At 43.7% G+C, this 24,912-nt stretch overlaps 1 protein-coding gene across 1 annotated transcript in view; it reads right to left on the bottom strand.

Moving 5' to 3' along the window:
• The window catches only part of LOC140538922 (synaptic vesicle glycoprotein 2C), a 59,156-nt gene that overhangs the window by 29,547 nt on the left and 4,697 nt on the right, over positions 1–24,912 (bottom strand). The window contains exons 2-3 of the mRNA XM_072661466.1: positions 13,739–14,061; positions 12,029–12,404 (exon numbers count right to left, since the gene is read on the bottom strand). Coding sequence (XP_072517567.1) covers positions 12,029–12,404; positions 13,739–13,939 — 577 coding nt within the window. The 5' untranslated portion in view covers positions 13,940–14,061. The remainder of the gene's footprint in view (positions 1–12,028; positions 12,405–13,738; positions 14,062–24,912) is intronic.

Genomic DNA, 24,912 nt, shown 5'->3' with positions numbered 1-24,912 from the left:
GTGGTGATCATCCAACATCCTGACCTCACTATCTTTAGCTCTTGTCGCTGAATGCAATCAAATCCTTACAGCAATGTTCCTCCAAAATCTAGTAGAAAGCCTTCTTCCCTGCACAGTAGAGACAGTTACTCCAACAAATACAGGATCAACTCTTTTAATACCCTTGATTGGTGTCCCAATACTTTTGTCTATATAGTGTATAATACACAAACGACTTGGGATAGATGGTGTAAATGGTTGTTTGTGTTGTAGTCATGGCAATGCCCTGTTCCATTCACCACCACTGTAAAGAATTTCAGAGTGGGTAAGTTCCTCTATTAGTAATGTCACTCACTCAAACTGGACCATGACCAATATTAAAGACACTATAGAAGAAAACTGCCCTTAAAAGGGTTCTTCGAGTTCCTCAGTAAATGCAGCGGTTTTGCATGGAACCATAAACACTCAGCTGGCTGCTCTGCAGTGTGGACCGGTGTGATACGTCTGTATTTCACCTGTTTTGCTCTGATCCACTTGAGTTAGTGTAAAGGACAAAGAGGTGATCAGTCACTCAGCTCTGACGACACACACACACACACACACACACTCAATAAATCCACTCAACTCTCCTCGGCCAAGATATGCTAATAAAAATGCTAATTTGTTCTGAGGGGAAGCAGAGCGATCGCTGGCTGTCCACTTCCCCCACTGCCGGGAAACATCTCTCTCTCTCTCTCTCTCTGTGTCTTTCTGTCTCTGTCCCTCACTCTCACTCTCTGTCTCTGTCCCTCACTCTCACTCTCTGTCTCTTGCTCCCTTACTGATTCTCTCTGTCTTTTTATTTCTCTGTCCCTCACTCTCTGTCTTTCTTTCTCTGTCCCTCACTTGCTCTGTCTTTCTTTCTCTGTCCCTCGCTCTCTGAGTCTTTCTGTCTCTGTCCCTCACTCTCACTCTCTGTCTCTGTCCCTCACTCTCACTCTCTGTCTCTTGCTCCCTTACTGATTCTCTCTGTCTTTTTATTTCTCTGTCCCTCACTCTCTGTCTTTCTTTCTTTGTCCCTAACTTGCTCTGTCTTTCTTTCTCTGTCCCTCACTCTCTGTCTTTCTTTCTCTGTCCCTCGCTCTCTGAGTCTTTCTTTCTCTGTCCCTCACTCTCTTTCTTTCTCTGTCCCTCACTTGCTCTGCCTTTCATTCTCTGTCCCTCGCTCTTTCAGTCTCTCTCTCATTGTCCATTGCTGTCTTACTCATTCTCTCTCTGTCCCTTGCTCTCTCAGTCTTTCTTTCTCTGTCCCTCGCTCTCTGAGTCTTTCTTTCTCTGTCCCTCACTCTCTTTCTTTCTCTGTCCCTCACTCTCTTTCTTTCTCTGTCCCTCACTTGCTCTGTCTTTCATTCTCTGTCCCTCGCTCTTTCAGTCTCTCTCTCCTTGTCCATTGCTGTCTTACTCATTCTCTCTCTGTCCCTCGCTCTCTCAGTCTTTCTTTCTCTGTCCCTCACTCTTTCCTACTCTGTCCCTCACTTTCTCAGTGTTTCTTTCTCTGTCCCTCACTCTCTGTCTTTCTCTTTCTCACTTTCTCACTGCTTTGCTCTCACTTTGTCTACTGTCTACTTACTCTCTCTCTCTCTCCCTCATTCTTTCTCTGTCTCTCTCTTACAGTCTCACTCTTTCTATCTGTATGTCTCTCTCTCTGTCCCTCACTTTCTCAGTCTGTCTTCTCTGTCCCTCACTTTCTTTCTCTTTCTGTCCCTTGCTCTCATTCTTTTTATCTGTCCTTCGCTCCCTTACTCATTCTCTCTCTGTCCCTCGCTCTCTCAGTCTCTCTCTCTTTGTCACTCGCTGTCTTACTCTTTCTCTTTCTGTTCCTCACTGTCTCACTCTTTCTCTCTCTGTTTCTCGCTCTCTCAGTCTCTCTCTCTTTGTCCCTGACTCTCTTTCAATTTCTCTCTATCACTCCCACTGTTTCTATCCCTGTCCATTACTCTCTCACTCTTTCTCTGTCCCTTGCTCTCTTACTCCTTCTATTACCTCCTCTCTCTCCCTCCCTCCTCTCCTCTCTCTCTTTCTGATGGTGGCTGATATGCAAAAAACAGCCCATGTTATCTGGCTAAGCAGACGTGATGGCGAAAGCAGGTGATCCATTACAGGCTGACAGCAGCTGAGACACACACACACACACACACACACACACACACACACTCCAACACACAACTTCAGCACAATGATCCATCAGAGAGACTCAGCTCGCTAAGGTTCGAGATAATCTACTGTACCCAGACACTGTTTACTCTGTCCTGCACACTAATTCAGCTGAGTTAGCTCAGCGCTAACACACTCTAGCGCTGCACTGGGCCTCACCTGCTCTACACCTCTGAAACACACAGTGCCATGAGATACACTATATGGACAAAAGTATTGGGACACCTTCTCAGTCACTGTTTCTTTCTAAATCAAGGGTATTAACAAGAGTGGATCCTGTCTTTGTTGGAGTAACTGTATCTACTGTCCACGGAAGAAGACTTTCTACTAGATTTTGGAGGAGAAGCATTGCTGTGAGTATTTGATTGCATTCAGCGACAAGAGCATTAGTGAGGTCAGGATGTTGGATGATCACCACCCCACCTCATCATCCCCAACTCCCCAAGACTCATCAACTCCCCTGCTAACTTAGCTAACTAACGTGGCATTAGGCATGGTACCCATGGTGCGCCAGAGAGTCCTATTGTATTGGCAGTACTTCTACTACAGGGACTAGACAAGCTGTGTGTGCATTTGCACATCTGTGTCAGCAATGGGTGCATTAGAAGGGGAATCCACAAACATTTGGACATACAGTTTATCATTTACTGCCTCGTGTAGCCCATACAGACCACTCACTGACCTCAGGGCAGCAGATCTCCTCTGGGGTCTCGGTGGGGGGAGGCCACGCCCACTTCTGGTTCCTCAGACAGACGTACAGATATTTTGAGCACTATTAGAGTTTAGAAAACTGCAGACAGCAGTGAAAGCGTGGGGTAGATGTATGGCTGTATGGCTGCTCCACAGATCAATGCTGGGGGGGCTTTGTACCCCTCTCGCCCACGCCTGGGATTAGGCAGCATGGTGCCAATAGATTCAGCATTGTTTATCTGCTCCAGACAGTCCTATTCTATTGGAAGTACTTCTCTACAGGGACTAGACAAGCTGTATGTGTGCATTTGCAATGACTGCAGCTTTAAGGTAGCTAAGTGTATTCATTAGAAGGGGTGTCCACAAACATTTGTCCATATAGTGACTGTGCATTTGGGTAATTCTGATGACCCAGACTGTCGGGTTATTCATATAACCCAGTGATACCGGGTCAGTTTAACCCAGTGTGTGTTCTGTTATATAGTAATCCATCTCTGGGTTCGGGAAATGACCCAAAATGGGTTGTTTAACCCAGCCTTCTTTGAGTGTACTGTCATTACCACCCCGCTGATCTGACGGTGATGTAGTTGTGGAGGCCCAATGAGCTGTGCAAAATTTACTGCAATGAACAGAGAGAGAAAGAGAGAGAGAGAGCAGAGAAACTCTCAGTGCACCCTCATCTAGCCCATCACTGCTCAGAAGGTCAAACTCGGGTTAATAATCTTTCTTGGCAGTCGCTCTGCACAACAGAGCAGTCTCTGTAGGATCTGGTATTATACAATACAACTGACCACACTTCCATTTTCCTTCCTTTTTTACATTAAGCTGAGAGGGTGAAGGCATCTGAGCACCACCATATGTAGACCTAGGATTCTTGCCTGGACAGGAAATCGAACCATAGCGGGACAGTGTTGCTACCTACTACACTACACCAAATACTGCAGGACAGCTTAAGTGTCAGTACAGCTCAGGTGGGCCAAGCTGGTTAAGCTGCTTAAACCTCTTGAGCTTGATGGCTTAGCAGGTCTATTAGCATGACCAACCTAAACCAATTTGGTCAACCACCACAACCAGCATGACCAGCCTGACCACCCAACCAACCACCACAACCAGCAAGAACAACCTGACCAAGCTAGTCAACCATTACAACCAGCATGACAAATTTGACCAAACTAGTAAACCTCAAACCTTGACCAAAGTTGCCAACCACCAAAACCAGCAAGAACAACCTGACCAAGCACATCATCTGTGACAACCAGCATGACCAACCTGACCAAACTGGTCATCCACCAAAACCAACATGACCAGCCTGACCAAGCTAGTCAACCATTACAACCAGCTTGACCAACCTGACTAAGCTAACCAACCAGTATGACCAACCTGACCAAGCTAGTCAACCAGCATGACCAACCTGACCAAGCTTGTCAACCAGTATGACCAACCTGACCATGTTAATCAACCATTACAACCATCATGACCAATTTGGACAAACAAGTAAACCACAAACCTTGACCAAAGTTGTCAACCACCAAAACCAACAAGAACAACCTGACCAAGCGCATCATCTGTCACAACCAGCATGACCAACTTGACCAAACTCGTCATCCATCACAACCAAAATGATCAACTTGACCAAGCTAGTCAACCAGCATGACCAACTTGACCAAACTCGTCATCCATCACAACCAAAATGATCAACTTGACCAAGCTAGTCAACCAGTATGACCAACCTGACCAAGTTAGTCATCCATCACAACCAGTATGACCAACCTGACCAAGCTAGTCAACCAGAATGCCCAACCTGACCAAGCTAGTCAACCAGTATGACCAACCTGACCAAGCTCGTCATCCATCCCAACCAGAATGCCCAACCTGACCAAGCTAGTCAACCAGTATGACCAACCTGACCAAGTTAATCATCCATTAGGACATAGCCTATGCTTGACCAACCAAACTCATCTACCACCCAGACCAGCTTAGACCATATGAAACCAGTTACAAGCAAAATATGATTTTATTATTTTAGGATATTTTTAGCAGAGATGTCCTTCCTTCCTCCACTAATTCCACTAAAGACAGAAAGTTTTGACAGAAAGACTCCAGTTCCTCCGGTGCGGTGAGCCCCTATTCCTTATTAATTAAACTCCGCTCAGCATGTGTAATTAGCTCATGCAGAGAAAAGTATTCCCTGACGCTCTCTCTCTCTCTCTCTCTCTCTCTCTCTCTCTCGCCACAGACAGAAACATCTGACTGACTCTGTCTGTTTGGAAGCGCTTAGAGAATCCTTCAGATTTCCCCTAGATCCTGCAGCTCCCGCTGGAGACCCGTCTGAGTGACAGCTGGGCGGAGTGATGCCAAAAAGAAAAAATTAGTACCTTGAAAAAAATCCAATTTACACTGTGATGTAATCCATCAGCCAAGTCATGCTCAGGGGTTCAAGTTTGCTTCTTCATTGTGAGGCCGAAGCTACGAGGCTAATGTAGCTAAGTTATCGAAGCCACTGGCTTAGCATGGCGCTAACTGTAGGCCTAACCATCATACACTTCCCTGTGGAGGTGATCAGTCATCTGTAATAGACTTATTGTCTATAAACATGGACTGACTGAAGCTCCCGAGTGGCGCAACTGTCTAAGCGTTGGCTCTAAAATCCAGGGACTTCCAGGGAATATAACCTCTGGAATGAACTGGAGTGGCTGAACCAATCCTCCAACCTCACTGATGCTTTTATGAGGCTGAATGCAATCAGATCTTCTCGAATCCCCCATAGAATTTGAGGGTATAGATGCCGTAGAAGCTGTAGAGGCCCCATTATTACCCTAAATTTAAGAAGAAACGCTGGTGGAGAAGGCTTCAGCAGACTTCAGCAACCCACAGAAGCACAGATGAAAGTGTGAGTCAGCTTTAGATCCTCTTCACTTCAGACGTATGTTCAAAGAGCCACACTCAGGCCCAAGAGAATAGAGCAGCAAAACGATCAATAGATCAAATCAATAATCTGGATTTGGATTGAAAGGATCAATACATGTAATCAATAAACCAAACAGTGTTGAGCAGATGCAGAGATGTTAAGACTAATTGAGGCTTATCCCACAGCACTGGCCCAGGTTAAACGATAAAGGAAAAAAGGAGTTTATATATACATCACTGTCCATATGTTTGTGGACACCCTTACTAAAGACTGCATTCAGCTACTTTAAGATTCACAGATGTGCAAATGCACACACATACAGCTTGTCTAGTCCCTGCAGAGAACTACAGCCAATAGAATAGGACTCTCTGGAGCAGATAAACATCATGAACCTATTGGCACCATGCTGCCTAATGCCAGGCGTGGGCTAGTAGAGGGGTATAAAGCCCCCCAGCATTGAGCTGTGGAGCAGTGGAAGAACTGTGTTCTCTGGAATGATGGATGGTGAAGCTCCATCCAGTACTTTTGGGATGATTTAGAGAGTTGGGGATGATGAGGTGGGGTGGTGATCATCATCATCATCCACACTTTCATCCTGACCTCACTAATGTTCTTGTTGCTAAATGCAATCAACTCCTCACAGCAATGCTCCTCCAGAATCTAGTAGAACTTTCTTCCCTGGACGGTAAAGACAGTTACAAAAAACAAAAAAAAAAACAGAGAAACTCTTTTGAATCCCCCTGATTTCAGAAGAAATATTGAAAGAGCAGGTGTCCCAATACTTTTGTCCAATTGTATTATGTATGATATTGAAGTGAAGAATAGATTACAAGACAGAAAGAGACTATTCTTGTCACAACTTTATAGAGTTAAGTTTGTCCTAGGATCAAACTTTCAAGAACCGTGTAGGAAAGGCTTGGGGCGTGTCCCAATTGCTTACTAACTAGTAAGACTAGTTAGTTTTTGAGAGTTTAGCATGTAGTATAGATAAAAAATTGAGATTTGAGTACACTTAGATATACACAATACGATACATACTCCGAACCGGTCTGTTTTTGAGTGTGGTATTGAAGGTCACTATTAACATTTACATTTATGGCATTTAGCTGACGCTCTTATCCAGAGCGACTTACAAGGTTACACGTATTACAGAGGTGGGTCGGCGTAGTGTTAGTGTCCTTGGCCAAGGACTCTTATTGGTGTAGCGCAGCATAGTCACCCAGACCATGGTATGGTAGCTCAGTGGCAGGAAGTGGTGTTATCTGTTCCGCCACACCAACCACTCTATTAACCCACACTATTAAGATATAAATTAAGTATAAAGTCTATACACTATAGTATATATAAAAGGTAAAGGTGCACGTATTTGTCCCCTGCATTTAACCCATCTGGTAGCACACATACACACACACACACGGGCAGCCAACTCCAGCGCCCGGGGAGCAGAGAGGGTAAAGGGCCTTGCTCAAGGGCCCAACAGTGGCAGCTTGCCGAGCCCGGGAATCGAACCCACAACCCTATTATCTATATCCCGGTGGTCTAACCGCTGAGCCACCACTGCCCGGTATATAGTACATTATAGTAGTGTGTAGTACACAATTGGAACGCAGCCTTGGTAAAGCAGATGGACAGTTCTCCTGAAAGACCCCAGAGAGTCGTCCATGGATGAGCCTGAAAACACTTCCCTGATTTTAAGTCAAAATGCTTTACTGCACTCTCTCTCTCTCTCTTTAATATATATATATATATATATATATATATATATATATATATATATATATATATACCTCTTTCTTTTCCCTTTCTCTCTCTCTCCCTCTTTCTCTCTCTATCTCTCTCTTTATATATATATATATACATATATATATAGATATGTATATATATATATATATATATATATATATATATATATATCCCTCTTTCTTTTTCCTTTCTCTCTATCTCTCTATATCTATCTATCTCTCTCTCTGCATTGCAGTATACACTATATACACTACACTAACTACAATATACAATACACATACTGCAATATACACTACATATATACACTACACATACTGTAATATACATTACATGCTCTACATACACTGTAGTATACACTACATATAGTGTAGTACACACTATATACACTGCATACACTGCACTATATACTTTATACACTAAATATATACACTACATACACTATAGTATTCACTATATACCCTACTTATACTGCACTATACACATTATACACTACATACACTGAAGTACACACTATATACACTACATACACTGCAGTATACAAATTATACACTACATACACTGCAGTACACACTATATACACTACATACACTGCACTATACACTATATACACTACATACACTGCACTATACACTATATACACTGCACTATATACTTTATACACTAAATATATACACTACATACACTGCATGTAGGGTATATAGTGAATACACTGTAGTATTCACTATATACCCTACTTATACTGCACTATACACATTATACACTACATACACTGCAATACACCCTATATACACTGCATACACTGCACTATACACATTATACACTACATACACTGCAATACACCCTATATACACTGCATACACTGCAGTATACAAATTATACACTACATACACTGCAGTACACACTATATACACTACATACACTGCACTTTACATGCTCAGTTTGCACCATTAGATTCTATAAGTACTGTATTAACTACTATATAAGCGGGCTTGACAAGCTTTTGTATTGCTGGAGATTACTGGAGCCTGCTTTAAGGGTTAATGCAGATTATAATTCTCCTGTGACAGCCTGGAGGCGGAGCTTTCACCAGCCCCCCACACATCAGGTTAATCACTCCACCCCTCTAGTTAAGGATACAGCTGTGATGAAGCAGAATCATAGAACATCCAACAAGCCATAGAACATCCAACAGAGGAGCTTCATAGAGGGCAGTAAAAAAACACACTAATCCTTTAGAACCAGTGGAGAACTTTTAACCTGTCCTCCAACAGACACTCACACTGCTTCTAGTGTAGTTATAATAATATCTAATTAATCTGAAAGTCAGTTCACAGTAATTATAATTAAAATAATTACTTTAGTTTAGTTATATAATAATAATGTCATTGCTGTCACGCAAAAACCTTGTCATGATGAATGAACCAACAGAAACATTCCAAAATGACGTCTCCTGTAAACGATATATATAAACTATATCTACACTGATATTAGAATAATCACTAATAATAACACTCCTACAGAAAGAGGTGGTGGTTCTCCATCACTGTGTTCATCATTAGAACATCTCCAAAGTTCTCCTCGCTCATGGAGTCTAGTGTTATTTAGAGTTCTCCTCAGATCAACACCTGGTTTGGTGGTAAATCAGGGCTTAATGATGGTAAATCAGGTGAGCTGCTGCTGCTGCTGCTGTTGATGGAGTTGAGCACATCCTCCACGCTGTGCTGGCTGGACTGGGGGGCGTCCAGGAGAACCCTGGAGGAACCGAGCTCTGTTCTTCAGACTAGCTCACCGACAAGATCTCACTACTTTCTTTCTTCAGAATGAGAAGCTCTTGTTCCTCCTTTTTACTGGATTTATGTTCAGCTGCTTTATCTGTTCTGAGGAGATCTGGAGCTTCTACAGTAAATAATATTGTGAGGCCTGAACCCTCTGCACAAGCCTGTCTATATACAGTATATATAATTCTTACTAAGAGCAGGTATTTTATGCATTACATTTTTCAGTATAACAGTAAAAACGTGTGTGTGTGTGTATGTGTGTGTGTGTGTGTGTGTGTGTATGTGTGTGTGTAGGATTCGAAAGAATGAGAGACAGAGAGAGAGAGAGATAAAAAGAGGACAGAGGGAGACAGAATGTGCAACAGAAAGCTCAGGGGGCTTTTTATGGGAGTCTTTCTGCTGACAACTCTACAACACTGAGGTTAAACAGACGGGCAATTAGCCTACACAATCACACAAACACACACACACACACACACACACACACACACACACACACAGAGCTCCCCTGCAGAGCACTGGCACAATCAGGGTAACAAGTCACACTAAGCTGACCTTGTGTGTGTATATGTGTGTGTGAGTGTGTGTGTGTGTGAGAGAGAGTGTGTGTGTGTGTGTTAGTTTTAACACCCCTAAAATAAACAATGAGAGAAGTCCACATATCCAACACGCTCCACATATGTCATATTTTATGTATCAGCTCCGCTACAGTGCAACTGATGGTTGATTGATTGATTGATTGATTGGCTGATTGACTAATAAATTGATACCACGTTCCCCAGCTAACATGTCCATGTGAGGCCCGTTTGGGTCCATGTTGGCCCCACATATGGATACCCACCAGTGTCCCACCAGGGTCAGCGATGGGTCCAGGAAGGGATAACCATGGGCCCTGTCTGGGTTGTACACTGCACATGGGGCCTAGATGGGACCCATTTGAGATAGGGTGGGCGGCAACAATGACTAGCATCTGGGAAGCCCAACTGGGGCCCGGTGACAAGATATGCACAAATCCACTTAGAGTCCATGCCCACCTGGAACCCACCTAGCTCACGTTCCACCCATGTGAGCCCCACATGAGCGTGTTGGCTGGGTCAGAGGTCTGTAGAGGGGACTATTTTGGTGGCACGGAGAGGAACAGCACCATTTTAGGCGTGGTCCTAATGTTTTGGCTCACTGTATGTGTAACTTTCACACTGAGTTGAGGTGACGCATGTGTGTGAATCACACAATTACAATTACCTTAACTCAACTGAATAGAGACGACTCACACACACACACACACACACACACACACATTTGGCCAATATGAGGCTGAAAATAACACTACCCACTCATGTACCCTCGTACTGTACCTGGTGCCATGACAACGCCCGTCCTGATCCAAAACCCAGAGAGATTACCGAGCAAATGTCATGAGCAAAGCCAACTCATTCACACACACACACACACACACACACACACACACACACACATGCACACACAACCTGCTGCCAGGCCCAAACACATGTGCACACACACTCACACTCACACAGTCACTGCAACCCACACACATATGATGATCAAAACCAACACATTCTTTAGAAACAGCAAACATGAAACACACACACACACACACACACACACACACACTCTGCCTCATTACTGAAGGAAAAAGGCTCTGTGTCACTTCAAAGCAGAAGCAGAAGCTGCTGGTCGTCTTTACAGTGAAAAGCAGAGACCTGGAGGACGACGAACGACGCCACAGCCTGAACACATCCTTTTTCAGAATTTCTGCAGAGCCAGTCGGGGGGGGTTTGCTGGGGTTGGGGGGTTTGGTGTGAAACGCTCGGTTCTAGATAACCTCCCCAGTCAGAACTAATAGTTCTACAGTGGAGGTGAAGCGAAGCAGACGTCTGAAGCTCTAATAAAAAAAAGCTCCTCACAGAAAGTTCTTCACCTAATGGTGATGAAGACGCTGCCTGATGCCTGAGACACTGTTCTACCAGAGTTCTGAGAAGGGTTCGGCTCTAGAACCTTTAAAGGATTAAATATTGAGGGATACACCTTTTGTTTCCGGATTTAATAAATACAATATTTTACTACTATTAAAATCTAAGAGTGGTTTGTCCACACTGAACCATTTTAATACTAATACTAATAATAATAATTACACTATATGGACAAAAGTGTTGGGACAGTACAGGGAAGAAGGCCTTCTAATAGACTCTATAGGAGCATTGCTGAGCGTTCGTAAGGTCAGGATGTTGGATGATGATCACCACTCCTCCTCATCATTCCCAACTCCCTAACTCATCCCAAAAGTACTGGATGGAGCTCCTCCACCATCATTCCAAAGAACACAGTTCCTCCACTGCTCCACAGCTCAATGCTGGGGGGCTTTATATACCCCCTTCTACTAGCCCACGCCTGGCATTAGGCAGCATGATGCCAATAGGTTCATCATGTTTATCTGCTTCAAAGAGTCCTATTCTATTGGCAGTAGTTCTCTACAGGCACTAGACAAGCTGTGTGTGAGTGTGTGTGTGTGTGTGTGCATTTGCACATCTGTGTCAGCAATGGGTGCAGCTTGAAGTAGCTGAATGCATTCATTAGAAAAGGTGTCCACAAACATTTGGACAAATAGTGTATGTATATATTTAATGTGTGTATGAGTGCTATGAGATTTAGAGGGCTGATAATGCAGAAACCGTGTGTGTGTGTGTTATTGTGCCTCTGTGTGTTTCCATACACTCACCCAACCACCCTGCTCCAGAGTTGGGCACACACATGTCAGTCTCAGCGCTGGGCAGAACGAAGCCCACCACGAACACCTCCACGCCGTCAGACATGAGCGCCAGCCCCAGCACCAGGAAGAGCTGCCACTGGAACCTGCCGTGCCCACACTCCTGAATGATCAGCTCGTACTGCTGGGCTAGCTCCTCCTCCTCCGCCTCCCGCTCCTTCTCCAGCTCCTTCCTGTCCTTCAGCCCGTCAGCCACAGGACGGCCCACCGCCATCTGCACCCCGCCCTCAGCCGGCACACCCTGGTACTCGCCCTCATAGATCTCATCTTCATCATCGTGACCTTCAGTGGCATCGCTGGAGCCTTCGTCTTCCTCTCGCTGCTGGACCTTCAGGAGACCAATTACAGCTGGGTACTTTGAGATACTGAGATAATTCATAGTGGATACTGAATATTTTGTACTGATTGCAGAATAATTCATAGCAGGTAATAAATTATTCCTAATGGTAACTAAATAATTCATAGTAGATACTGAAAAATTCATAGTGGTTATTAAACAATTCATATCAGATACTGTATAATTCACAGTGGGTGCTGACAATTCATAGTTGTTCATAGTAGATCATGAATAATTAATATTGGGTATTGAATAATTAATTGTATATACATAATAATTTGTAATGGTTGCTGAACAATTCATAGCTGTTGTTAAATAATTCTAAATGGTTACTATATAATTCATAGCATATACTAAAAAATCCATAGTGGTTACTGATCATTCATAGTGGTTCATAGTACATAATGAATAATTAATTGTAAATTATTAATAATTTATAGTGGTTATTGAATAATTCCGTGCAGATACTGCATAATTCCTAGTGGTTACTGACAATTCATAGTGGTTAATAGTAAATAATGAATAATTAATTGTAAATTGTTAATAATTCATAGTGGTTATTGAATCATTTGTAGCAGATACGGAAAAATTCATAGTGGTTACTGATAATTCATAGCGATTTATAGCAAATAATGAATAATTCATAATAGATAATGAATAATACATAGTGGTTACTGACCATTCATAGTGGTTTATAGTAAATAATGAATAATTCATAGTAAATAATTAATTATTTCTAGTGGTTATTAAATAAATTATAGTAGAAATTGAATAATTCATAATAGATCATGAGTAATTCATAGTGGTTACTGACAATTCATAGTGGTTTATAGTAAATAATGAATAATTCCTAGTGGTTATTAAATAAATGATAGTAGAAATTGAATAATTCATTGTACTTTGTAATGGTTGCTGAATAATCTGTAGCAGTTATTAAATATCTCTAAGTGAATACTGAATCATTCATAGTGATTACTGAATAACTTACAGCAAATAATTAATTATTTAACAGCTAATGAATCATCCATAGTAGATACTGAATAATTCACAGCAATTACTGAGTAATTCATAACAGTTAAGGAATAATAGCAGTGACAGAAGGATTTATAGTTGTTATTGAATAATTCAGAGAGGATAATCAATAACCTATAATTAGAGACTGAATAAATTATAGAAGTTTCTGAATAATTAATTCTACTAAATCATTCCGGTAAACACTGAATAGTACACAGTAGTTCATGAAATCCTTAGCAGTTGCTAGCAGTTACTAATGAATTCATAGTGGAAACTGAATCATTTATAAAAGATTTCTCAGTAAAGCCAACCTGCCCGTCCTGGTAGTAGTATCGCTCCTCATCATCGTCATCCACGTCGTTCTCAAATCGGCTGTAGGAGCGACCTGCGTACTCGTCTGAAGCGCGGTCCACGACCTTGTTGACCTTTTTGGCTGCGTGTCTTTTGGCCTCCTTAGCGATGTCCCGAGCGCCGCGGGCCAGGGACGTCCTCTCCCTGTACGGGTCCTCCATCTTACACTGTTCAACTGTCCGCAAACGTCCAAATGCCCGAAACTATGCAACCAAATCAGGAACCGTGGTGATCTGCGTCCACTTTATGAAGCTGTGTCCATCCAACAATACCAAAAACACACCTGTAAAAACAGAGAGAGAAAAGGAAAGGTGTGAATCTCTGACAAATCTCACAACCAATTACTATTCAGTTACAGGTTTGCAGGAAAGGATTGGAGACTGCACGGCTAGGGGCTTGATATTTGATATTTATACACCTGTGGCTGAATGGGACTGGATGGAACGCCTGAATTTAGAGATTAAGAGGTGTGTCCAAATACTTTTGTCCAAATAGTGTACTCCAGAAAGAGGTGCAGGGACTGGCATTTTGACATTTTGGCATTTTCAGCAGTTCGGTGGGGTCTGGCTTAGACTCCTCCTGTATCCACATGGCTGGGAGGAACTACTTACAGTAACACAGGACCACTGTCTTCTATTATTCTATATGCTCAAAAAAAAAAAAAGCCAGAGAATATACCTGTGGTCCGTTAATGCACACTTTATTAAGTGTTATTAAACTCTGGTCTAATCAAATGATGAAGAGCAGGATCATGAAAAAGAGAAGCTGGTGCATGAGCTGTACAGTGAAACCGCCCTGATCACGACTTACTGACAGAGCGTGGTGAGCTCTCAGCGTCTGTAGGCCTCTGCATTTACAGCTCCTCATTAAAACCTTCCCAACTGAGTTTGATGAATAATTAAGTGACTCGTAATTAGGCATTTCATTGATTAGTAACTTAATTAATATGAAAGAGGCATCATGTTTGAAACAAGTAATTTGGGGTCATTTCTATTGGTCAATTCATCATACAATTCTGATACAATACTATATAATAATAATGGACAAAAGTATTGGGACACGGTCATTAAAAAGAGTTTCTCCTGCTTTAGTTGGAGTGACTGTCTCTACTGTCCAGGGAATAATGCTTTCTCCTAGATTCTGGGGGGGGGGGCATTGCTGTGAGGATTTGATTGCATTCAGTGACAAGAGCACTAGTGAGGATGTTGGACGATCACCACCCCATTTCATACGCACTGGATGAAGCTCCACCATCCAGCCTTCATTCCAGAGAACAGTTCCTCCACTGCTCCACAGCTCCTCAATGCTGGGGGGCTTTATACCCCTCTACTAGCCCACGCCTGGCATTAGGCAGCATGGTGCCAATAGGGTCATCATGTTGATCTGCTCCAGAGAGTCCTAATCTATTGGCAGTACTTTTTCTGTACAGGTACTAGGCAAGCTGTGTGTGTGTGTGAATTTGCACATCTGTGTCAGCAATGGGTGCAGATTAAAGAAGCTGAATGCTTTCATTAGAAGGGGTGTCCACAAATATTTGGACATATAGTTTATGTGACTTACTTGTGTATGGTCTTTGTATAGTTGTAAGACATAATACAGATAATTCTACTTCTCTGATTATAGTCTACAACAATTTTACCATTTTTATACGACAATTTTACGATAAAATTGCTTAAACAAGTTTAAAAACATGGGAAATTGTTTTACAATACTTAAATTAATAGTACTAATAATAATATTTCATATGTGGGGTAGTGGTGGCTCAGTGGTTAGAGCTCCAGGCTATTGATGACAGGGTTCGATACCTGCCACTGTAGGCTCCTTGAGCAAGGCCTTCACCCTCTCTGCTCCCCGGCACTGCAGCAATGGCTGCCCACTGCCCTCGCAGTCACTGTGTGTGTTTCACTGGTGTATATATGGGTTAAAGGCAGATTTACTGTGGTAAATATGGCTATTTTATATAATATTAATTATTACTCAACAATGTTAATAATGTAATATAAACAATTATATGAATTAATATGATACATTGTCTCAAAATGAGAAATATGAGATTTAGAATAACTGTACTTGCCAAAACATCATTTTATGCTGTTAATTAAATACTTTTTAACCCAAAATAATAAAGGGACATAAAGGGAAAATTTGCATGTTTCATCCTGAGGAAAAGTAACAGGGTGGTAACAGGCTCGTAAAACAAGCATTTCTCACTCCAGCCAAAGTCACGCACTTACTGTTTGTACATCAAACCGCTTAAATACCCAACAAATCCGCTTTACAGCCTCTTTAAGAAAGAGAGTGAAAGAAAGAGCAACCCCGACTGAGACTGTATGCAAACTGCTCATCCCTGAGATACACCAGACGACCCTGTTACCATGGCTACCACACAGTATGGGGCAATCATTACCACTAACGCCGTAAACCTTAGGAGATAACAGTTGAAGAGAGAAAGAAGAAAAGAAAGGAGGACAGAGAGGAGGAGGAGGAGGAGGAGGCAGGGGAAGAACACCAGCACTCCTCTTTATTACTGGATGGATGGATGGATGGATGGACGGACGGACGGATCAATGAATGAATGAATGGATGGATGGACAGATGGACAGATGGACGGACGGACGGACGGACGGATGGATGGATGCATGGATGGATGGATGGATGGATGCATAGATGGATGAATGGATGGATGGATGAATGGATGAATGGACGGATGAATGGACGGATGGATGGATGGACGGACGGAAGAGCGAACGAACGAACGAACGAACGAACGGACGGATGGATGGACGGACGGACGGAAGAACGAACGAAGGGATGAATGGATGGATGGACGGACGGATGAATGGATGAATGAATGGATGGACGGATGGATGGAGACTCTCTGGCTGAATCACAAGCATGTCCATTAGACAGCTACAGTCTGACCACCCCAGAAGTGTCCCACAGCCGCTTCGACACCTGCACTGGGTTTACCTAAACCAAGTGACAAACAGGATTGAAAGAAGGATTTGGTTGCATTCAGCCACACCAGAGCATCAGGAAGGTCAGTGAGGTTCTGGCACTGGATGGCCGGTTCTGCAGCTCCCCTCAAACCCATCCCAAAACCATTGGACAAAGCTCCATTACTCCAGAGAACACAGACTACTAAAAAATAGCAACAGCGCTACAGTAGCAACCAGAGGAGAATCAAAGGAGAAAATAAAACGACAAAAGTATTAGGACACCTGCTCAATCATTGTTTCTTCTGAAATCAAGGGTATTAAAAGAGCTGATCCTGCTTTTGTTGGAGTTACTGTCTCTACTGTCCAAGGAAAAAGACTTTCTACTAGATTTTGGAGAAGGAGCATTGCTATGAGGATTTGATTGCACTCAGCGACAACAAGAGCACTAGCAATTTAAATCAGAATTCTGGATGATGGCCACCCCACTTCATCCTAAACTCCCCAGCACCATCCATCATTCAGAGAACACAGTTCTTCCACTGCTCCACAGCTCAATGCTAGGGGGGCTTTATAGCCCTCTACTAGCCCACGCTCAGCACTGGGCCTGGTGACCTTAGGGTTATCTGCTCACAGCTGCTCCAGAGCGTCCCGTTCTATTGGTCAGAGCTTTTCCATGGAGAACAATGAAGCTGTGTGTGCACCTGACTGCCTGTGTCAGCAATGCTAGCCCTGAGCAAACACGCCAACCATGAACAACGTGATTCGCTCCAGTCAGTTGAGAGTATTGTTCAATGCTCATGTGAGCTGAATCAGTACGATACCATATGCTGCACTGTCCCTGATACACTATATTGACAAAAGTATTGGGACACCAGCTTATTCGTTGTTTTAAGCTGTCTTAAGCTACACCTATTTCTGACACAGATGTGCAAATGCTTACAAACACACACACAGCTTGTCTAGTCCCTGTAGAGAAGTACTGCCAATAGATTAGGACTCTCTGGAGCAGATAAACCAAACATGAATCTGTTGGCACCATGCTGTGCTCTCTGGAACGATGGATGGAATGAGTTGGGGAGTTGGGGATGATGAAGTGGGGTGGTGATCATCTATCCAACATCCTGACCTCACTAATGCTCTTGTCAACAAATGCAATCAAATCCTCACAGCAAGGATCCAGAAAAAAACAGGATATGTTTTTTAAACATCCTTGATTTTAGAAAAAACAATGAATGAGCAGGTGTCCCAATACTTTTGTCCAAATAGAGTACATACAATAGAACCCTTTATCTCAGATTCTATGAAGAACAACCTAGCACCTAGCGAGTTAGTGCTTGGATTCGCCGAGCTGGAGCACAATGATGTGGCTGAACGCAAATGAGAATAGAACGGCTGCTTATCTAGAGCCCTAATTTAGAACCCGCTGTGACTCCAGAGAAGATGTTTGAAGGGCTCATCTGCAAAACCTTCTCATTCACAGCTACACTATTCTTTAACGGTTCTGGTGCAATGCAGCAGCACTTCTTTGAGAGTTCACTCATACACACACCATCACCCCCCCTACACACACACACACACACAGTCACACCACAACACACACTCCCCACCCTCAGTAAACTTTGTGAAACTCAATTACAGTGATGAAGCATCCTGCACGCAGCACCTGACAGCCCAGAGTGAGATCAGCGTCACAGATAACAGACTGAGAGAGTAGAGAGCGAGCGAGAGAGCGCGAGAGAGAGCGAGCGAGAGTCAGAGTCAGTCTCTTGCATGCGGAACAACAGGGAGGTAAATATGAGAGTGCAGATTTTTCTCTGCACTGTGCTCCATATAAACACAGCCATCATGTGCAAAATACAGCGCCTTCAGGACAAATCAAAGGATACTATATGGACAAAAGTATTGGGACACCTGCTTATTCATTGTTTCTTCTGAAATCAAGAGTATTAAAAAGAGTTGATCCTGTTTTTTTTGGAGTAACTGTCTCTACTGTCCAGAGAAGAAGGCTTTCTACTAGATTTTGGAGAAGGAGCATTGCTGTGAGGATTTGATTGCACTTTGAAAGCAGTTCTGGATGATCGCCACCCCACCCAAACTCCCCAGCACCATCCATCATTCCAGAGAACACAGTTCTTCCACTTCTCCACAGCTCAATGCTGGGGGGCTTTATACCCCTCTAACCCACGTCTGGCATTATTGGGCAGCATGGTGCCGATAGGTTCATCATGTGCATCTGCTCCAGGGAGTCCTATTCTATTGGCAGTACTTCTCTACAGGGCCCAGACAAGCTGTGTCGGTATGTGTGTGTGTCCATTTGCACATCTGTGTCAGCAATGTCTGCAGCCTAAAGTAGATTAATGCTTTTATTGGAAGGGGTGTCCACAAACCTTTGGACATATAGTGTATTAATAGATCTAATCTTCTAGTAGAAATCACTGGTTCCCAAACCTAGTCCTGGAGAACCCTCTACCCAGCACACTACAGCACATTTAGTGTTTACCCTGCCCCCAGCACACCTGGTCCAGCTGTTCCGCCACTCATCAAGCCCTTCCTAGGTTCCTAGGAGCAGGAAACCACTAATATGTGCAGGTCAGTGATTCCCAATCCAGGTCCTCGACCTTTTGCCCTGCACATTTTGACCAGCAGAGACCAGAGACCAGGCGGAGAATCTGAGACTCGCCTGCTCATTTGGTAGACCCAGCCCCTTCTCTGAGACCAAGCCTCAGTGTCTCAGACCGTCTTCCCTGAGCTTCCAGTGCAGAAGCAGAGAGCGAATTTCCCCCTGGATTCCCAGTTTGTCCACCAGTAAAGGTTCCAATACAACTCAGCTCCTCCAGGTAATGAACAGAAAGGAGGCACCATGCAGGTCTTATCCAGCCGAGGCTGTCTGTCAATCACTTCACTCCAAAGTGTAGCCCCGCCTTCTTACGATAGAGCAGAGTAAGTAATGGTTAAAAACTGGGCCCATATCACTAACTGCGGAGACACTGGAGATGGAAGATGAGATGGAAAATGGGCTGTCATACTGCAACCAGCCAGCAGGGGTGCTAGATATCCTTTTTAGAGACCGTGTACTGTCCATGTTGTCTACAGTCACTGAAACGACTGTTCTGTGAGTGTAGTGACCCTTGCTATATTGTCCACACAGTATAGCAAGTCTCCCCCATCCTCTCTGGCTGCCCCGCTCCAGCCTCTGCCAGGGCCCATCTCAGACGGCTCCTCAAAGCTGCAGACGGACCGTTTGAAACGTCTGTGTCTCCCCATTGACATTTTCTCACCGGCAGCAGAACCGCTCCTACAGGCCGATATGCTAATGGTCATTAATACTGACATTTCCCATCAGTCACTCACACACACCGTGGACTACAGCGATAAGAGTGGGCAAAAAGAAGGAGAGCGCAACACAAGGGACACACACACATACATTCACTGCATGTCCAAATATATGTGGACACCCTTTCTAATGAATGCATTCAGCTACTTCAAGCTGCACACATTGCTGGCACGGATGTGCAAACACACACACACACACACACACACACACACACAGAGAAGTATCGCCAATAGAATAGGACTCTCTGTAGCAAATCTATTGGCACCATGCCTCCTAATGTCAGGCGTGGGCTAGTAGTGGGGTATATATAAAGCCCCCCAGCATTTAGGAGCTGTGGAGCAGTGAAAGAACTGTGTTCTCTGGAATGATGGATGGTGGTGGAGCTCCATCCAGTACTTTTGGAGGGGATGAGTTGGGGATGATGATGAGGTGAGGTGGTGTTCATCATCATCCAACTTCCTGACCTCACTAACGCTCTTGTCGCTAAATGCAATCAAATCCTCACAGCAATGCTTCTTCAAAATCTAGTAGAATGCTTCTTCTCTGGACAGTAGAGACAGCAGGATCAGCTCTTTTTAATACCTTTGATTTCAGAAGAAACAGTGAATGAGCTGGTGTCCAAATACTTTTGTCTTTTAGTGTTTGTTGTTACATTTACATTTATGGCATTTAGCAGACACTCTTATCCAGAGCGACTTACAAGGTTACTCGTATTACACAGGTGGGCTAATGTAGTGTTAGGAGTCTTGCCCAAGGACTCTTATTGGTGTAGCGCAGCATAGTCACCCAGACCGGGAATCGAACCCTGGTCTCCCACATGCTGTTGTTGTAATGCAATGGCAGGTGGTGGTGTTATCTGTTGCGCCACACCAACCACGTGTTGGTGTTGTTACAGTGCTGATGGATCCTGGTTTAATGCAGAAACCATTTTCATGGTTTAAAATGTTATTTATTCTGGGTGTAGTTGGTGGTGGTGTGTTGGTTCAGCTCCTGGGCTGCGCTACTGTAGATCACTCCTCTCACTCTGGAGCTGCAGTGTTTTATTTTACACCTAAAGGATACAAAAATAGAGTCCATCACACTTCAGCTCCTCGGCTGAGAGATGCTGGATGAACTCAGTTCCACTTGATTTCTAGAGAAAACGCACTACTTACAGGCCTATTCCACCTGAATTTACAGATTTCTCAAGATTTGGAAGGCCAATTACCCAATCACCATTCATGTGAACCCCCCCTATCACTAGCAATGCCCCCAACACTAGACGGGTAAAGCCAGCCACCGCCTCTTTTCCAACTGCTGCTGATGCAGGTAGCATCGCTAGGTAGCCAGTGCAGCTCCCCAGCTCCGATACAACAGCTAACAGACGCCTGTGCTGACCAACATCACGCTAGGAGCAATGTGGGAGGGAGTGCCATCAGTCCACCCCTGAGGAAACAAGGCCAATTGTGCTCTCTCAGGCTCCGGCTGCTGATGGCAAGCAGCATGACTCGGGATTCGAACCAGCAACAAAAAGGCTATATATATTTATATGTTGTAGTCATGGAGACGCCCAGCTCCATCCAGCACCACCACAGTAAAGTCAGTTTCACATCTGAACACAGAACGGCATGTCCATGAGGGGGCGCTATAAGCATGATTTGTATCATTGGCAGTGGAGTAAAAGTGAATTACACTACTGGGGGAGTCAGTTAAGTCAATTAACTACTGGGGGAGCCCAGGAGCACAAATGATCAATCATTGCATAAAGATGCTTTCCATTTCTGTCCATTTTCAAGCCACGCCCCTTTTAGACATTCTTTTACAGCCCCGCCCCCTTTTAGACATTCTTTTACAGATATAAAATGACCAGTTTTAGTCAATATTCCTGTTACGTCCTGCTGATCTGTGAGGTGCGGGACAGTGGTCTGTGAGCGCAGGACGTCGTCCCATGTTCTCCTGGTTTGTTTGTTTATTGTAAGAAGTCACCAAAAGCATGTGAAAGGCACGTGTTTGTGAATCAGCCCGTGCCGAGGGACGAGGACCACCACTGCTGTCACAGGCCGCTGCTGCCGGACCCCTTCATTAATCACTGAGAGTGAGAGAGCGAGAGAAAGAGCGACGCCCGTCCCAATCAGGACACAGCACACCGAGGATGCAGAGACAGAACACAGGAGACACAGGAGACACAGGAGGAACACTGCTGGATGAAAAATACTGCACCTGCACAAACGAGCAGCCATGAGAAATACAGCACCTGAACCTGTACATATAAATACTGAACATAAAGAACTGTAATAAAAAAACCCTGAACTGAAGTTTTTACGCAACACCAGCAAACCACGACATCACGCTGTCCAGCGTCGACAAAACCACCCGACTGCTTAGAATGCTCCGACCGTGGCCATGACATCATCAGGAGGATGATGTAATCAATGCGACATACTCATTTCGCACTACCCCCACTGTAATGAATAAGGCCAGTAGAGGGATTTAGGAAAGTGGCTGATTACACACTCTTTACCCATAATACAGGCCCATATATATATATAATAGAAATTAACATTTGCACTGTATTTCATAAACCATGAACATCATTTACCCTAAATTCCTAATACAAATAAAAATATTACTATTTATAGCATTTATTTATTTATTTATTTATTGGCAGAAATGACAACTACTCAAAAACAGCTGGTCAAATAATGCAAAGAAATGATTATAATAATTATAATATAAAGAAGTTATTATTCAGATTTAAACACAGTATTAATATCTGAACTCTGAGAGCATTCAGAATCACTATGCTGAAATAATAATAACCTCGACGGCCAATCACAGCTCTCATGTCTCGGCCGGCTCTCCACTAGTCTTTCACATTGCTGTTGGACTTTATGCCGTTTATAGTTTGCAGATTCAGCGAACTCAGCTCTGATTGATGAAACGCCTGAAATTAAACGACTGCATAGACACGGAGAGATGCAGATTTAAGAAAACTAAATGGGCTCTAAATTTATATATATATATATATATAGTCAGAAGTCACACCTGGACACACCTGGTTGAGTGTGTGCTGATCATCTTAAAAATAAAATCAGATTCAAATGCCAGGGTGACATTGGGGACACACTTCACACTTGTCTCCACCATAGTTCAAGTAGGCCTAAACTGTAGGGCAGTGTGTGTGTGTGTGTGTGTGTGTGTGTGTGTGTGTGTGTGTGTGAGGGTGGAAATACATTTGCCTCATTTCGCCAGAGCAGTAAATAGCCTTAATAGCCCATATGACCAAATTATCTCCTTTCAGTTCAACCTACAACATAGGCCTACTTACAACTCTGCGCCACGTCATCCTAACTACAGTAGATAGTCGTGAGTCCCCAGTGTCCTCTTCTTTGAAACCACAAATATGGGCACCCTAGCATCTGGAACAGATGGTGTTCAACACACTTTCAACCAGGTGTGTCTAAACTTTTGACTGGTACTGTGTATATTTATCTTCATGCAATAATAACTTACCCTGTATGTATATTTAAACACCTAATATTAATTAATAATAATATATCCCATTGTGTGTATATATATATATATATATATATATATATATATATATATATATATATATATACAGTAATATATACAATATATAATAATATAAAAGTGTATATTTGTCTTGGAAATGACATATACACATACACATACACACATACACACATACACACACACACACACACACATGCACAGACACACATACACCCTGTCCTACAGTAATGTGATGATGGATGGCTGAAGGCTTGGCTGGTTGTTGGGCGTCTCCAGCAGCTGTGAGCTTCACACTAATTCACGCCCATGCAGATCTAAACGAGTGTGTGTGTGTGTGTGTGTATGAGAGTGTGTGTGTGTGTGAGAGTGTGTGTGTGTGTGAGTGTGTGCAGCGCAGCAACAGTGAGAGAACACAGGAAGAAAACCCAGTTTCAGAAAGAAAGCAAAGGGAGGAATCCTGAAGGTTCCCCCTGAGAGGCTGAGAGGCTGAGAGGCTGAGAGGCTGAGAGGCTGAGGGATGAACACTGGAGAGGTGGGATTCAGCGTGATGTTCCAGTCTGGAGACACCAGTAACACCTGTTCAGAAGAACCGCCTGTAAAACACTGCGTACAGAGTGTAAATACACCTGCATGTGTTTCCTCGACAAACGTACGCACACACACACACACACACACACACACACACACACACACACACACACACTGTTACAGCTGCTAAATGTCAAAGGAGGATTCTAAAGGCCTGTGACTGTCAGAGGCCCTAACTATATGTGTGTGTGTGAGCGGTGTGTGTCTTTGTGAGCAGTCTGTGTTTCTCTGTGAGCGGAGTGTGTGTGTCTCTGTGAGCGGTGTGTGTGTCTTTGTGAGCAGTGTGTGTCTCTGTGAGCGGTGTGTGTGTGTTTGTGAGCAGTGTGTGTGTCTCTGTGAGCAGTGTGTGTCTCTGTGAACAGTGTGTGTGTCTCTGTGAGCAGTGTGTGTGTGTCTCTGTGAGCAGTGTGTGTGTGTCTCTGTGAACAGTGTGTGTGTCTCTGTGAGCAGTGTGTGTGTGTCTCTGTGAGCAGTGTGTGTGTGTCTCTGTGAACAGTGTGTGTGTCTCTGTGAACAATGTGTGTGTTTGTGAGCAGTGTGTGTGTTTCTGTGAGCGGTGTGTGTCTTTATGAGCAGTGTGTGTGTTTGTGAACGTTGTGTGTGTCTGTGACTGGTGTGTGTATCTCTCTGAGCAGTGTGTGTGTCTCTGTGAGTGGTGTGTGTGTGTTTGTGAGCGGTGTGTGTGTGTCTCTGTGAGTGTTGTGTGTGTGTTTGTGAGTGGTGTGTGTGTCTCTGTGAGTGGTGTGTGTGTGTGTGT

The sequence above is a fragment of the Salminus brasiliensis genome, chromosome 18, assembly GCF_030463535.1.
Source record: "Salminus brasiliensis chromosome 18, fSalBra1.hap2, whole genome shotgun sequence".
In the NCBI taxonomy this organism is placed as follows: Eukaryota; Metazoa; Chordata; class Actinopteri; order Characiformes; family Bryconidae; genus Salminus; species Salminus brasiliensis.
This window is presented reverse-complemented; position numbering and strand designations above follow the sequence as displayed.